This window comes from Nannobrachium achirus (assembly GCF_963921795.1).
Source record: "Nannobrachium achirus genome assembly, chromosome: 3".
In the NCBI taxonomy this organism is placed as follows: domain Eukaryota; kingdom Metazoa; phylum Chordata; class Actinopteri; order Myctophiformes; family Myctophidae; genus Nannobrachium; species Nannobrachium achirus.
This window is the reverse complement of record NC_137812.1, coordinates 24,753,135-24,770,634: the sequence shown is the minus strand read 5'-3', so window position 1 is coordinate 24,770,634 and position 17,500 is coordinate 24,753,135. Positions and strand designations below refer to the sequence as shown.

Genomic DNA, 17,500 nt, shown 5'->3' with positions numbered 1-17,500 from the left:
GGGAAAGACCAAGGACTACAGAGACCCAGCTGAAATGATCAAGTTCTCCAAGGTGCCGTTAATATTACCCGAGTAAAACATTGTGAAAATAGCCGTTCCAATTCATACACATCATTTACGCTTTATTAAATGATGAATTAATGATGATCTCACATGAATTCAACATTAATTCTCTCCTAAACTCATCATTACATTCCTGGCTCTCACCATTAACAATGAGCAGTGAGGAGCTTCATCCAGAGACTGACCCCCCTCTCTACTCCTGCCCGCATGTGGAGCTGTTGAATAATGTCCTTAACTAATGATACATTACACTTGTTAAGTTAGTTAATGGCGAGGGCCACGTATGAATGATGAGGCCATGGTTAATGTATGATGAATTAATGTATGAGTTCATCATTAATTCATCATTAAATTCATAAGTAAAGTGTTGTTTGTCCAGCACCCTGTCAGAAGAACATCACAGAAACCCTCCTTTGGGGATCCTGATCCCCTCACTGGCTGAGAAACACACACGTTGTACACATTATAAACCCTGACTGTTAGCTGAACTATGAGAGTGTCAAGTTTGCAATTTTATGATCATGATTTATGATCAGGTACATAGGTTCTGTATTTGTAGTTTGTAGTTTTGATTATTATTACAAAACATATACGGTACATTAACCAATTCAGCTCAATATACATTTCGAGTTTGACCATTTACAGTAAAATAGCCGATATACAAGCGTGAGCTTGTAGATCTGCTATTTTCAAAGGATTTTTTATATATTTGAAAACTTGAAATGGGTCATTCTGCATAACTAGTACTTTTACTTTTGGTACTTTAAGTACATTTTGATGCCAATACCTTTGTAATTTTACTCAAGTACATTTTTAATTCCTTTTACTTTTACTTGTAACAGAGTATTTCTACATTGCCTTATTGATACTTTTACTTAAAGGGGGCCTGTCACCTAAAGGGTTACTGTCACTTTAAGAATCATCTTAAACAACAAGTTAATATTTTTATGATGTCATGTGGGGATGCGCAATTATAAGCCAATCAAATTAATTGTCTGTATAGCCTGACTGTATGACTACTTACTGTACTGGTCAGCTGTTGTTGGGGGGCTAGGGGCAGATTACGCTGTGACATGAGCTTCAGACTGTTTCAGACCGTTTTCAGAGAAGCTCATGTCACAGTGTAATCTGCCCCTCAACCCCTTTAGGTGACAGTACCCCTTTAAGTGAAACGTGAGTACTTTTTCCACCACTGTTTTTTTGTCCTTGTCGTTGCCGTTCACAGACGCCTCTGACGGAGTCGCTCATTGAGTTCCACGACCAGGCCATGAACAGGGTGGCGGCCGATCTCTTCCTGTGTACGTTGTTGTCGTCTGTATCTCCTCCTCCATGCTGTTTTATGTTGTTGTTTCCAGGGACGTGCTGGGCCCCTGATTCAGCCCGGGAAAAAGAGTTGGAGAGGCCCTCATTGCGCGCTATGGAGAGAGATCTCTCTCTATAGTGCTGCTGCTACTCAGAGATTTGCCATTTCAGATCATGACAAGTGACAAGCCAGTGGGCCAATTACATGAGTTATATTTCGTCGTTGTCGGGTGGCAACCTTGTATGTCCAAAACCGTTTGTTTTGTATTTATCATTTTAAAAATGATTTAAACTAGTGAAAACAGCCGATCTACAAGCACACAACGCCTCTCACCGCGAGGCGTTGTGTGCTTTTACTTTTGTGCGACGGCCTTGTATGATGAAGCAGGGCTTTACTTTGCGAAAAGATTTACAAATTTGAAACTTGGAGATACAAGGTTTCTACCCGACAGTGACGATTTACTTTGTTGGCCGCCCAGCCCCCAAAATGGAACGAAGGCCGACATTTTATTTAGAATTTTTTCCTAATGGCCGGCCTGGACCGGCCAGGAATGAACCGGCCGTTCGGGAGTTGTCCCACTTTTCCCAATGGCCAGCACGTCCCTGTCCTCCTCCATGCTGTTTTATGTTGTTGTTTCTATGGTAACAGGAAGAGTGGGTGCTAATTGCCCTCTCTGTGTAGAAATCCATGCCATAAGGTACACCACATCTCCAGTATTGACTTTTTATAAAAGTACCGAAAATAGCCGAGGTACCAAAAATAGCCAACCTCCAAGCTCACAACCCGTCGTGCTGTGACGCGCTGTGAACTTGGAGGTCTGCTATTTTCGATATTTTCACCATAAGGCCCTTTTAGAAATTTCAGCCCCTGCTTCTCCAACATTCTCTGCACGTCCCTAGCGCTAAGGAAGAGTGGGTACCTCGATATGCAATCGGCTATTTATTGGTTTCATTTGCAGCCCAACACGGCCATGTTGAGGACCAACACAGGTGTTTCAATTTGTCTGATTGGCATATAGAACTAATGTTCTACGCCAGTCAGAACACCTGTTTGGTCCTCAATTTCTAATATTAAGGTCTAATATTTCTACTACAAAACCTGTATGCCAGGCATTTTGGGCATGCACAAGAAGTTGAAGCATAAAATGTCTGATAATGATGTGCTGTTCAAATCATGTATACTTTATTTTTATTTTCATAAATGGCCCACTCTTCCTTAGTGCCCACTCTTCTTATCCATCTGTCTCAGTGATTCTCAACCTTTTTCATTTCAGCGGTCTCAGTTTGAGGCCATTTAATTAAAAAAAATATATATCTATATCTCTGAGACCCCGGTCTACAGAACACTGTAAATTCCTCTATGTTTAGTTAACTCTGAGAGTTAAGATTTGTTCCATTAGTACACTCTCAGAATGTAGGCTCCACACTGTCTGAACATCTGATAAAATGTAACTGAAATGTATCCTTTAATAGCTGTGTGTGTGTGTGTGTGTGTGTGTGTGTGCGTGTGTGTGTGTGTGTGTGTGTGCGTGTGCGTGTGCGTGTGCGTGTGCGTGTGCGTGTGTGTGTGTGTGTGTGTGTGTGTGTGTGTTTCATGTGCTCAGCGGTGATGCGCTTCATGGGCGATCATCCCATGAAGGGGACAGAGCAGGAAGTGGTCAGCATCTTTCTGAAGGTACACACACACACACACACACACACACACACACACACACACACACACACACACACTGTCACACATTATTCAAACTTCTGTTAATTTCAGTCAGTCATTTTGTTGGGGTTGCCCATCTAATATCACTGAGATTGGTATTTCAGATAGTCAAAGAGACAGTGCCCTCAATACCCTGTCTAACTGCTTCTCCAAAGTGAGCAACACCCACAGCCACAACACTAGAGGGAGCGAGAACTGGTACCATCCATATTTAGAACAAACATGGGAAAAGTGCTCCTTCTACTGCTCTGCCACCAAAATGTGGAATGCCCTGACACCATCCATTTAAGGATGAGTATTCACTGGTTTCTAGTGTTTCTCAATCTTTTTTGGCTTGAGTAGCCTACCCCCTTTCCCAGATTTTTTAATCCAACTATCCCCTTTACCCAACAAAAAAATGTTTTCCTTATAAAACTGCAATTAAAACCATAAAACCATCACAAATAAGAAAGGGAGTAAGAGTTTCAAACGGTGCCTCCTGAACAGATTTATTTTCAACACTGTGGCCGTAACATTTCAGTCTTCATGTCAATAACATCCAAACATCATTGAAACACATCCCAGTTGCCTGGCACCATGTCATTTGTGTTAGCAACTATCAGGCTCGCAACACGTTTCTCCAAGTGTCATCATTAAACATAACAGTGATTTGTAGGCCCACTTCTATTTTTCTTTTTTGGGGGCATTTTGAGTACCCCCTGCAGTACCTCCGCGTACCCCTAGGGGTACACGTACCCCCATTTGAGAAACACTGTAATAGGAGACCACAAGAGGTGGTAGGCTACATGTCATTTTGTATTGATGACGTGTATGTTTTATTGTGTAAAAGTCCCCAGAACATTTTGTTTTATCGATTTAGCTTTGATGTCTTACTGTACCACACCATGTGCTGTGTGCATTTGAAGTATTCGATCATCTGTGTGTGTTTGTTTCCAGCTAATAGGGGAGTTCAGCCTGATGAAAGATGAGGCGTATTGTCAGCTCCTCAAACAGCTCTCCGCCAACACCAGCTCCAAGCCGTAGGTTTAACCACATTACCAGCAGTGCATGAAGTACTCATTCTTGTCAATGTGCAGACAGTAGACACCGGTGTCTCTTTCTTTTCATGTAGACACCAGTGTCTTTTGTTGAGATTCTGAAATCTTAACTCCCCCGAGTCTCCCATCTTTAAACCAATCCAGTGACTTTGATTGGTGCAGGGCTGAGCATTGATCAGATTGTAAATACCACCATGTATCTATTTCACTGCAGATTAAGATTCCCTAACCCTTAAATTCAACAAATTCTTTCAATGGACTAAAATCTTGTTTTATTTGATGGCCTTCCTGCCCTGGCATTTGGTATTTGTGCCCTCAGAAAATGGAAAACACCAAAGGCCAAGTGGCCTTGCCCCTAAAATGACAAAATGCCTGACTGTATGTATATGTATGTTCCGCAGGGACAGCTGCCAGCGAGGCTGGAGGTTGCTGTACATCCTGACGTCCTTCCATCGCTGTTCTGAGGTCCTGAAGCCCTACCTGCTCAAGTACCTGGCCCAGGCCTTCCGTGGAGGTGGAGCTCTCTATCAAGGTAGGAACCGCTGAGTACAGTACATTTGATCTTAGTCATCATCGTCACCTTTATTTATACTCAGGAATACAGTTGAGAGGTACGGCCTCGTTTCCAATGCAGCCGAGGTTACAAAATAGACACAATCCAAATCGAAATATACAATATAAAGAACTTAAACATGTCAACTAAAACTAAATAGCTCAATTTAAACAGGTGCAATCACGGCTAAAAGTGTTAAGTATCATTGTTCTAAACTGACCAAATGTATTTTTAATCAAGACATTTATTTTTAATCAAGAGCTCGAGGTAAGGTGAAACTCCTGTTACTGAACAAACACTCTATAGCAATGAGTACTATCACAATGTACAGTAGTGCAATTTAACACTTATTTTGACAAAAGAATATCACTGACACTTACCCTACCTTTAACCCACTAACACTCGACCATCCCTGTGTTCAGGAATCGCAAAAGCGTGCGAGCAAAACTTGAAGAAAACATTCCAATATGGCGGCCGAATCGTCTCTCCCAACACCATGGAACTGCAGGCCATGCTGGTGAGTACCACTCCACTATTGCTACAACCTCTTTTACATCTTGTTAATCAAACATTTTCCCATTTCTTACTGGCCCCTGGACGACATATCCCCATTGTACCGTGTGTGTGTGTGTGTGTGTGTGTGTGTGTGTGTGTGCGTGTGTGTGTGTGTGTGTGTGTGTGTGCGCGCGTGTGCGTGTGTTTATTTCTCTCCAGGCGGGACGGAGCTCCAAGCGGCAGCTGTTCCTCTTCCCTGGAGGCATCGAGCGTCACCTGAAAGTCAAAACATGTTCCGTAAGTCCATAGGGATACTAGTGGAGCGCTTGTTCATGCTGGCATGTTAATGTTTGTAAGAGTCTGTAGGTTGCTGTGCGGGCTCCGCTAATGTTTGCAGTTAGAACTGCCGACTCACTCACAATTTTAACACTCATCTCTTCAGACTCCAACTTAGCCCTTAGCACTTTCCCTGGCCTTGACCATGATGCAGTTTTATGCAAAGGTTAAAATATAGATAGCATGATATTTAGACAGATGCCAGGTCCATTTCTTGACCTGGCATCCTATAGTTTGTATAGTTTCAATGTACTTATGATTTATTTATCTTGATATTATACTGTTTTTAGACTGATGATGGCTTGCTTCTTGGTTTACCTACGATCCTAGATTACTGAGGCACTACCAGTGGTGTAAAGTAACTAAGCACATTTACTCAAGTACTGAGTAGGGCTGGGACTCGATTTAAAAAGAAATCGAATTAATTAGAGGCTTTGTAATTAATTAATTAATCGATATTAATCACATGTTTATTCGCATATAAATATTTGACCCGAGAAGCAATTTTATTGAACACATTTTAGTATACGGCATGAGTGAGTTTTTTGAATCAAAATGTGTTGTTTGTTGACTGTTTGTTGGTGTACCGGTATGATCGGTATCGCCTGAAACTTGAGAGTCCAGTGAGAAAGCATTGAGCATTTGATGTTTTACCTCTTGTTTACGTTGCTTACTGTAAAGCCGCTCTGGGTTAAGAGTGTCTGCTAAATGCCTAAACTGCAAACGTTGTCCTGCTGTTCAGGTTGCTCTGGACGTGATCGAGGAGCTCTGTTACGAGATGAGCACACAGAAACTGGAGGCTATGGACGAATACACCATCTTTCTGGTCACCAATAGAGGTCATTCTCTTCACGCTGTTTTCTCTGAATTCTCTCCATTGTAATGGAAATGCAATGAAACACGTGTCGTGCACGTCACACGTCACACAAGACACATGCCCTGTACTTCATCATACAGACAGACTGACAATTGGAAAGAATTGAAGAGCCTCTGTGACTCTATAGCCTGGGGCACGTTTGTTCAGGTTTCAAGCAGAGAGCAACAGAAAAAAAATTGAAAGTGAAAAGATCAGTTCCATTACATTACAGTCAATCCCCTACACATGACATCTGTCTATGTCACATATCAGATGTGGCTTTGTACAGATTCACAAATGATGCAGTAGATAGGCCAACATGTATCAGCTGACATAGCGTGCGTATGTGAGCCAGTGTTGTTTTTGACAGCAAATTTTGATTTAGTTTTAGTCATAGTCTTTTGAATAAAATGTAATTTAGTTTTAGTCATAATTTAGTCACGCATTGTGAGCTTGTAGATCTGCTATTTTCAGCATGCAACACCTGAGACCAAACAAACATAAAATGACTCTCTTCTCCACTAGTCCCTCCCTAACGTTTTAGTCTAGTTTTTATTTTGTTGACGAAATTGACAATATATTTAGTCTTAGTTTTAGTCATCACAGCTTAGTTTTTATTTAGTTTTCGTCAGTGAAAAAAATGCAGTCGACAAACATTTTTCGTCATGGTTTTAGTCGACGAAATCAACACTGATGTGAGCGTGCATGCGTGTCTGTATCCATGTCTGCTTTGCGGATGAATTATATCCAAAGGTCTGCAGTTTTTCATTAGTTTTTCCTATTCAATTTCAGTTTAGTTTTAATTAGTTTGTAGTGGATTCTTTTTTCTTTTTCTTTTTTTGTAATTTTGTCAGGGGTTAGATGCAAAAGGTAAAAACAAAGGCAGATCTACAAGCTCACAACGCGTCGCTCTGCGCGACGCATTGTGAGTTTGTAGATCTGCTACTTGTTTAAAGTAAAACTACCAATATGTTCTCTATGATTTTTGTTTGTTTTGTAAACACACAATACAAGTTTCAATCAGGATATATATTTTTATATACCTGTATATATATATTTTTTAATATGATAACCATGTGTCCAGGTCAGAATGTGCGTCCGCTGAACAAGCACGAGTACATCCTGGACATCGCTACGGAGGCGGAGCCACTGGACAGCAGCTACAGCTTCTGGTTCCGCAGAGTCGTCTGGAACCAGATCCTCAAGTTCGACAACGAGCTCTGTGTCGCAATGCACTACAACCAGGTACAATGCACTACAACCAGGTACAATGCACTACAACCAGGTACAATGCATGCACTACAACCAGGTACAATGCACTACAACCAGGTACAATGCACTACAACCAGGTACAATGCACTACAACCAGGTACAATGCATGCACTACAACCAGGTACAATGCACTACAACCAGGTACAATGCACTACAACCAGGTACAATGCACTACAACCAGGTACAATGCACTACAACCAGGTATATTTATTTATTTAAAAATCTTTTTAAGTTAGCGGAAATATCAGATCTACATCACAATACGATGCATTGTGAGCTTATTGATTCAGATATGAAAATGTTTTGATGTTTTCACAATTTTTGTGCATGACTTTTGTACAGCATATTATAGGGCTTCAGTTCATGAGATCAATCTATTTAGTCGATTATAGAAACACATCTAGAATGTTTTGCATTGATTCATTGACATAGGCTAATAGCCTACAAATAAAACAAATTAGCCCCCAACAATCTGATTCTCGGTTATTCAATGCATTAAAACATGTATTAATATTCAATTAATCAAATACGCAATCGCTAAGTGAGTAATCGACAGTTGCAGCTTTATACAGTACTGCAGTGGTTCTCAATCTGTGGGTCGGGTCCCAGTTTTTATTATTTTTTAATTATTATAATTTTTGTAATAATAGAAATAAGACCATTACTGGGTCGAAAGTAATCAACAGATAATCTATCTATAAATGCGAGAAGTCTCTGCGTGCGTGTGTGTTTGTGTTTGTAATCCGCGTATCTCGAGAACCGTTCGTCCCACCGGCTTCAGATTCGGCACGCGCGTTCCCCGCCGCGGCACAGAGTGCAGTGCCGGGTCTCGACCCGACCCGACGCGCGGTTTTCCCAAACCGGCGCGAAACGTTCGGAATCTCCTTATGCGGGGTTGATTGTTGACATCAGGCTGTTTCTGAGGAAATCGGCGAAAGCTCTGACTCATTGTGAGCGGTTTTCCCAAACCGGCGCGAAACGTTCGGAATCTCCTTATGCGGGGTTGATTGTTGACATCAGGCTGTTTCTGAGGAAATCGGCGAAAGCTCTGACTCATTGTGACATCACTTCATAAAAGGCTCTGACATCACGTACGCCACATGAGTCAACACAAAATCTCTGTGAATGTGTATGTATGTAGGTAATCCACGTATCTCGAGAACCGTTCGTCCCACGGGCACGCGCGTTCTCCATATGGGCATAAAATGAATGCCCCCATATGAGAACCGTTCGTCCCACGGGCACGCGCGTTCCGTCCCACGGGCACGCGCGTTCTCCATATATGGGCATAAAATGAATGCCCCCATATATGGGCATAAAATGGATAAAGGGACACAGACAGACAGATTCAGAGATCTCCGAGAACCGTTCGTCCCACGGGCACGCGCGTTCCGTCCCACGGGCACGCGCGTTCTCCATATATGGGCATAAAATGAATGCCCCCATATATGGCCACGGCACGGAGTGCAGTGCCGGGTCTCGACCCGACCCGACGCGCGGTTTTCCCAAACCGGCGCGAAACGTTCGGAATCTCCTTATGCGGGGTTGATTGTTGACATCAGGCTGTTTCTGAGGAAATCGGCGAAAGCTCTGACTCATTGTGACATCACTTCATAAAAGGCTCTGACATCACGTACGCCACATGAGTCAACAAAAAATCTCTGTGAGTGTGTATGTATGTAGGTAATCCACGTATCTCGAGAACCGTTCGTCCCACGGGCACGCGCGTTCTCCATATGGGCATAAAATGAATGCCCCCATATGAGAACCGTTCGTCCCACGGGCACGCGCGTTCCGTCCCACGGGCACGCGCGTTCTCCATATATGGGCATAAAATGAATGCCCCCATATATGGGCATAAAATGGATAAAGGGACACAGACAGACAGATTCAGAGATCTCCGAGAACCGTTCGTCCCACGGGCACGCGCGTTCCGTCCCACGGGCACGCGCGTTCTCCATATATGGGCATAAAATGAATGCCCCCATATATGGGCATAAAATGGATAAAGGGACACAGACAGACAGATTCAGAGATCTCCATATATGGGCGTGAAATGGACGCAAATAGACAGATATCTCCATATATGGGCATATATGGGCAGACGTACGCCACATGAGTCAACAAAAAATCTCTGTGAGTGTGTATGTATGTAGGTAATCCGCGTATCTCGAGAACCGTTCGTCCCACGGGCACGCGCGTTCTCCATATATGGGCATAAAATGAATGCCCCCATATGAGAACCGTTCGTCCCACGGGCACGCGCGTTCTCCATATATGGGCATAAAATGAATGCCCCCATATATGGGCATAAAATGGATAAAGGGACACAGACAGACAGATTCAGAGATCTCATACGGCATAAAGGGACACAGACAGACACACAGACAGACGGATACAGAGATCTCCATAAATGGGCATAAAATGGACGCAAATGGCATATATGGGCATAAAATTTACGCAGAATCACAAAGATCTCCATATACGGGCATAAAGGGACACAGACAGACAGATTCAGAGATCTCCATATATGGGCGTGAAATGGACGCAAATAGACAGATATCTCCATATATGGGCATATATGGGCATAAAATGGACCCAGAACTATATCTGCAGTGATCTCCATATATGGACATAAAATGGACGCTGACAGACAGACAGATAACAGATATCTCCATATATGGGCATAAATGGACACAGGCAAACAGATGGTCAAAACGGGTCCTATGACAACAGGTATAATGGGGTTTGCATTAAAGGGCGGGGCATTCATTCCCTATTTACGTTGTTCCGAGTTGGCCAGGTCGCCGACTAGACGCTGGAGCTTCTAGTACTACTAATAAAGGTGAAACATTTGCCAAATGTTCATATAGGTGCTTGTAGATCTACTATTTTCACAATATTTATCTGTGGAACTGAGTCAAACTAAATGTAATGCCTAAACTTCTGAAATTCCAAGTGCTTGTCAGGGTGACATATTTTTTCTTTTATTTTTTATTTTATTTTTTCCTTTATGTTTTTTCTTTTATTTTCACGGGGGGTCCCCAGTTCAGACATGATTATTTGGGGGGGTCTGCCGCTTGAAAAGATTGAGAACCACTGCAGTACAGAATGTACAGCATTCAGCCACTAGATGTCAGACTTGCGACATCTTTTGCAATGTGTCCTTCACCTCCCTGACTCATGTGAGTTAAAGGCAGCACTGACAGCTGTCTATAGCTGCCAACAAGAAACATCAGCTTCAGAGGTCAACAGAAACAACCATTCTGGACCTGACAACATTATTTTAAATGATTATTTCACTATCATCATTTTCTTTTGTATTACATTTCTACATATACATGTTATCAATATGACCTTTTAATTTAACTCTGTGTGAGTGTGTGTACACATTGTTGCTGTGTTTGTACACTGTCAGAGTTGAAGATGGATGACATTTAGCTCTGAAGTTAGCCTGCTCCTGACCAGGCTAACAGCCAAACTATTAATCCAGTGCCTTGTTCTTCAAGTTTTGTGTAATAGCTAATTGGAGTCCAATGACTCCAATCGTAAACCAATGACTTTTTCCACAGTTAATTCAACACCTATGTTTGTACAGTATATGCCAGGGCTCATTTTAATTAGACTGCATTAAAATAAAACAAGAATAAATACAATAATCAATTTAATTATATCACTGAAATAGTGTGTGATCATGAATCCTATTTTTTTCCACAATGACTTATGTGATTTGTCATTGTTATACTGTAGGTACACTAATGTTGCAAGGGTGTTTTCAATTAATTTAGCAATAAGAGTAGTAATATAACAGCCTTCATGTGAGGCTTCGGGCCGGCTCTCCGTCCTTGCTCTCTTGCGCGGGGTGAGAGAGAGACGCGCGGAATCTACGATCAACGTCATGGGCTTTCTAAAGGAACACGTGAACCTGGCTTTACTATCCTGGCTCGACTTAGTCGCTCCTTTTCAACCTGGCTTGGCGTTAATGGAACGGAATAAACCAGGCTGTACAGAGCAGACTTTGTCAAACCTGGATTTGGCTTAAATCCTGGCTTATTTAATTCTGCTTTCCGTGAAACAGTTATAGAATTACAGAAAGTCTGCAATGATGGACATCTTGTCAGTCTGACATTCTGCTGTGTGTGTGTGCGTGTGTGTGTGTGCTTGTGTGCGTGTGCGTGCCTGCGTGCGTGTGTGTGTGCGTGCCTGCGTGCATGTGCCTGTGTGCGTGCGTGCGTGCCTGCGTTTGTTGTCCACCCAGATCCTGCCTGACTACCGTAAGGGCCTTCTGAACGTGCTTCCCCGGGGGGAGGTGAGCGATAAGCGCTTCCACCAGATCTCCAAGCTAGCGGCCCTGCAGCACCGAGCCAAAGACATCGCCTTCAACCCCAGCATGTGAGTGTGTTGCGCAACATCCTTGCCTTCTGATGCCTTCTAATTAAACCAACAGTTCAAAAAGATAGCAGATGTACCTGTTCAAGCATGAAGCAATTCACTGTGAGCTTGAGATTGTGAGCTTTGTCGCTCGATTCGATATTTAGATATTTGATATTCATTTGATCAGACACGCCCCCCTTCCCGTACAACTCCATTGTAACTTCAAACACCATTTTAACCGATCAGATCTCTCTCATAAGTAAACTTTAAACTTCCTTAACCCATTTAGACCTGCATCCGCGTCACCCTAGGTTTTAACCATTATTTTATGCTTTAGCTATTCAAAATAGTGCCGTGCTGCAAGCTTGTAGATCTGCTATTTTCAAAAAGTCATGATTTATTTTGCAAATCTTTGAATTTACGCTGGGGCCCCAATTCATGAACGAGCACTTCCGCTATGAACGTGCAGCCAATACAAAGAAGCCTAGAATGCGCGTTTACTGTCAATATTCCAGGATGACCTCCCACTTGGGTAATGACGCCCCCTGGCGATCATTCAGAGAAACTACTTCAGCTCCCGTACTAACGTAGGTAGGAAGGGCCTGTCACTCAAACCGGAGTGACCCGCCTCCAGGCTATATAAACCCCCGGAGGCGGAAGTAACATCCTCTTTTCACTCTCTGCGATATCACATTCAGATAAGTTGAAACTCAGCCTTTGTATTATTATTCTTCGCGCATTAGCCTAAAGCGGTGGCATTGGAGTCGCCCACCGGCGAGTGTTGAATTAACCCGTACTTAAGAATACTTATTCTTGTTCCGTCCTAAATCGACGGTTATTTCCTTTTATAACAAAGGATTATTACTGCTTGTTCAGGCCTCCGCCGAAGCAAGCGTGGCATAGCATTAGCCGTTAGCTTGTTAGCTCGTCTGCTATTGTTAACGTTAGCTACACTGCTTACCGCTTGTTCAGGCCCTGCCCGAATCAAGCGTGGCCTAGCCTTAGCCGTTAGCTTGTTAGCTCGTCTGCTTCTGGTTAACTCTATCTACAGTGCTTCGCCATGGATCCTCTGGCCTTCCTGCCGAGGCAATGTCCAGGCTGTCCAGGACTCATCGACGGACAGGATCTTCACCATCTCTGTGTCGGCTGCATGGGCGTTGCACACGCCTTCTCTGCACTGAGTCCTCAGGGGAGAGCAGGACCTTTCTGTGACTGCTGCGTGGCCTACGACCACGATGTACTGATACACCGGTTCTACCTAGCCAGGGCAGGCCTCGGGGCCTGCGCTCCACCAGGTGGGTCCACTGCTCTCAACCCCACAGCCCAGTCTTTCCTTCCCCAGGCGGCCCGCACCGTTGGTCAAGGTGCGGCGCTGCCTTCCGGAGATCCGCTTGGCAATCAGCGCGCCATTCCAAGTCAAGATGGCGCCGTGCTACATGAGACACCGCCTGCCGCGCAACCGACCGCAGCTAGCTCCACTGTCACTGGAGCTGGCGGGTCTGGTGAAGTCGCCGCTAAGAAGGCGACCAAGAAGGCTAACATCCAGATGACGAAATCTCCGGTAGCCTTTTCCCCTTCGGGCGCGGTGCCCAAAAAGAAACGCTTGGATGTGACCGTCGGGGACGTCCCCCTCGACGTGAGCATCACCAAAACAGTCCAGACCTTCAGGCGAGAGTCGGACCTGAGCTCCTGTCAGAGCGAGGGTTCTGGTTCTGAATACTCTGGATACACGGCCGAGGAGGAGGAGGACTCCGTCGAGGACGAGGGTTCTCGACTCACGGTCACTGTGAAAGGTAATGCCCCTGCGGCTCCAGCACGTCAACTGGACGCCGCAGGGAGCTCCCAGGCCTCCTCAGGCACCACTGCCCCTCCACCCGCCAGTCAAGCGAGTGAAGCGGGAGCAGAGGACGTCGATTCTGCAGCAGAAATGCTGGATCATCTCACAGTCTACATGAGAGCTCTGGCCAGAGTTGGAGAGGAGTTGCCACCTCCTCTCCCCTCTGAAGAGGCCGAGGATGATGACGAAATGCCCGGGCAGGAGCCTTCGGTTCCCGCCCCGTATGTCCTCTCCAGGCTGCCGCTGGTGAAAGGTTTCACCAAGGCCCTCCATTCCTCATGGAAGACACATAAAGACCCCAGGAAGCTGCCTTTTTCTGTGTTGGATTTGGTGGGCGGTGCGGAGGCAGGCATGTCCACCTGCCCTAACCTGGACCACCTGTTGGCACAATCTTTTCTGAGTTCCGTCAGACCCCAGTACAAAGATGTAGGCACAGCTAAAAACGGGCCGTTTGTTGGCCCCGTCGGCACCAACCCGCCGGGGTTCACTGTCCTGGAGGACAAGCTGCAGTCGGACAGGGCTCGTAACGCCTACCGGTCCGCTGCTCTGGCCGCTAAGGACCTGAATCTGATCCAGCTCTTGCTCGCTTCCACCAAGGACCTGGTCAAAGGTCTGCCCACGGGGGAGCACACAGCTGAACTGAACACTCTATTTGACATCATGCTGAAGGTCAATTGGCATGCGGTTAAGTGGATGGGCAGGTCCATGGACTACAACCTCCAGTCTGAGAGAGCCCGCTGGCTCGACTATGTCGACCTCGAGCCTAAGAGGGACGTGGGCGAGAAGCCTCTAGGTCCTCGCGGGGAGATGTACAAGTCTCTCATAAACATGGAGAACAGTCCCACCACCCTCATGGGTGGGGGCTTGGAGCTGCTGCAGGGTAGAGTTACCTTCTTCAAGGCGGCTAAGGACATCGTCGAGTCCACCACAGTGCCACAGGATGAACCGCAGCAAGCTAGGAGGACGTCCCGCTCCTCCCGCGCCAAGGAAAGGGGCCGCTCTGCTTCTTTTAAGAAGCACTCGTCTTCCTCCAGGGGAGCCTCTGCAGCCAGGGCGCCTGACAGGCCCCGCAGCAAGGCTGTGGTTCCCGAGCGCGCTCAGCCGCGCCGCCCGTCCAAGGATGGCAGGCAGCAGTCTTCATACCGCGGTGGCCGCGGTAGGGGACAGCGCAAATGACACTCTGAAGAGGGGAATTGTGCTGGGGCGGGGGTCCGAGGTGTCTCTCGGTCCCCCTCCCCCCAAACGAGGGCGTTTTTCGGTACCCCGTGTCGGGGAAATGAAAATGTTGATTTTGATGCCTCCTGTGTCGACAATAAACATGTTGAAAGAGCAAAGTCTGTCTCTGTCCAACTCTCTCGCACTAGCACAGACGACCCCATCGTGCATGCCTCCTGTAGTAATGATGAAGTCCTGTCAGGACTCGATAATCAATCACAGGTTTTATCAGAAACCAGTAATGTTAATGTCAAACAATTATGTGGTTCCTCAAGCGCGCGTGTGGGATATCCCTCGCGTCGACAATATGAATCCTTTATGCATGCCTCCTGTAAGAATGATGGAGTCCCGTCAGGACTCTTTAATCAGTCAGAGGTTTTATCAGCAACCAGTAATGTTAACGTCAAACAATTATATGGTTCCTCATGCGCGCGAGTGGATTTTCCCTCGCGTGAGCGATGCTATGAATTTAACCTTGAGTCAGAAATTCTGTCGGCCTACTATGAGCCCGGGTCAAGGGACAAGCATAAAGGCCTTAGAGCAGGTATTAAACGTAAAAGTTCCTCTCCTGTCAGGGGAGAATGCTTTAGTTGTGGGCGAGTCTGTTTATCAGTCGAATCGCTTTGCTCTTCCTGTCGCTCTATCGAGCGAAAACCGAACGCTTCCGGTTTCACCGGATACGGATTCGCTAGCTCCCCGCTTCCGGTCCGGCCGCAAAAGAGCTCCGCTAGTCAAGCGGTACAATCAGAAGGTGTTCCCACCTTGCGGCCTATTGAACCCCTGCGCTCCGCATCCGGGTGTTCCGGATACGGATACGCAGGTTCCCCACTTCCGGTCCCGCCGCAAAATAGCTCCGCTAGTCAAGCGGTACAACCAGAAGGTGTTTCCGCCATGCGGCCTATTGAACCCTTGCGCTCCGCATCCGGTCGTTCCGGATACGGATACGCAGGTTCCCCACTTCCGGTCCGGCCGCCAAAAAAGCTCCGCCGTCACGGAAGCACAGTGGTGGGGTTTCTCTCGCTCAAAACACGCTAGCACGCTGTGCGCGCCAGTGGAAGTTATGCAACCCGAGCCATTGGGTATTTCGAACGATAACCAGGGGTTACAGGTTACAGTTCGCAGATATACCCCCGCTTTCGAGCAGGGTTATTCATACCAGAGCACGTGGTTTAAAAGCAAGTCTTTTGAGAGAAGAGATCAGCTCATTGCTAAGCAAGGGTGCTATAGTGGAGCTGGACAGGACCCAATCCCGCATGGGATTTTGGAGCCGTTATTTCCTGGTGCCCAAAAAGGGGGGGGGGCTACGTCCCATCCTGGACCTAAAGGCACTAAACGTGTACCTGAAGAAGTACGTTTTCAGGATGCTAACAGTACCCACCATGTTACGGTCGGTCAGGCAAGGGGATTTCCACTGTTCAGTGGATCTGAAGGATGCTTATCAGCACGTCCAGATTTATCCCCCACACAGGAAATTCCTTCGGTTCGCCTTCGAGGGTCGCCTGTACGAGTATACAGTACTCCCTTTCGGTCTGTCACTGAGCCCGAGGGTTTTCGTGAAAGTGACCGAAGCAGCCATCGCCCCGCTGAGACAGCAGGGCGTCAGGTTGGCGACGTACATCGACGATTGGATGATTTCAGCGAGCTCCGCCCACGAAGTGGCGCGTCACACACAAGTGGTTTTGGCTCACCTGAAGGCCTTAGGTTTCATAGTCAACCACGGCAAGAGCATGCTGACTCCAGCAAGTCGTCTTACATTCATTGGGGTCCTTCTGGACTCATCCGACATGTCGGCCCGTCTCTCAGAGGAGAGGGTGGACAGGTTTCGGGAATGTCTCGACTCCTTTCAAGTGGGCCAGGAGGTCACTTACAGGAGTTGCATGGTACTGACGGGAATGATGGCTTCCGCAGTACATCTGTTGCGTTTGGGCAGGTTTCATATGAGACCTTTTCAAAGATGGATGTTATCCCTCGGGATCCCGCCCTCCTTGAAGTACAAGAAGGTTACGGTTTCCCCTTCCTGCGCGATCGCCCTGTCTCCGTGGCTGGTGGAGGGGTTCCTCACCAGCGGAGTCTCGATTGGCGAGGTGGTTTCCCGCAAGTCGATCACGACAGACGCCAGTCTCAGTGGATGGGGAGCCACTTTCGAGGGGCGCACAGCGCAGGGGCTTTGGCCTCTGGAGATGAGGGGTCGTCACATCAACTATTTGGAGTTGATGGCTATACTCCTGGCGCTCAAGCATTTCGAGCCTTGGATTTTGCATTGTCACGTCCTGGTCAGGACAGACAATACGACGGCCATGTTTTATGTCAACAAACAGGGGGGCCTGTCGTCGTTGCCACTGGACCGTCTGGCTCGAGAATTGACGGTTTGGTGCTTGTCGCGCCTCAAGTCGATCAGGGCCTTACACGTCCCAGGTCTCCTCAACAGCGGAGCAGATCTCCTGTC

The 17,500-nt window shown here is 46.3% G+C and overlaps 1 protein-coding gene across 1 annotated transcript in view; it reads left to right on the top strand.

The window, feature by feature from the left end:
• Window positions 1–17,500, top strand: part of myo15ab (myosin XVAb) — a gene marked incomplete at both ends in the record, with an annotated part of 174,892 nt that overhangs the window by 148,235 nt on the left and 9,157 nt on the right. The window contains 10 exons of the mRNA XM_080722468.1: window positions 1–52; window positions 1,289–1,361; window positions 2,970–3,040; window positions 4,016–4,098; window positions 4,518–4,648; window positions 5,092–5,186; window positions 5,384–5,461; window positions 6,243–6,339; window positions 7,441–7,601; window positions 11,887–12,020. The exon at window positions 1–52 is cut by the window's left edge and continues 18 nt beyond it. Of these exons, the coding sequence (XP_080578594.1) occupies window positions 1–52; window positions 1,289–1,361; window positions 2,970–3,040; window positions 4,016–4,098; window positions 4,518–4,648; window positions 5,092–5,186; window positions 5,384–5,461; window positions 6,243–6,339; window positions 7,441–7,601; window positions 11,887–12,020 (975 nt within the window). The remainder of the gene's footprint in view (window positions 53–1,288; window positions 1,362–2,969; window positions 3,041–4,015; window positions 4,099–4,517; window positions 4,649–5,091; window positions 5,187–5,383; window positions 5,462–6,242; window positions 6,340–7,440; window positions 7,602–11,886; window positions 12,021–17,500) is intronic.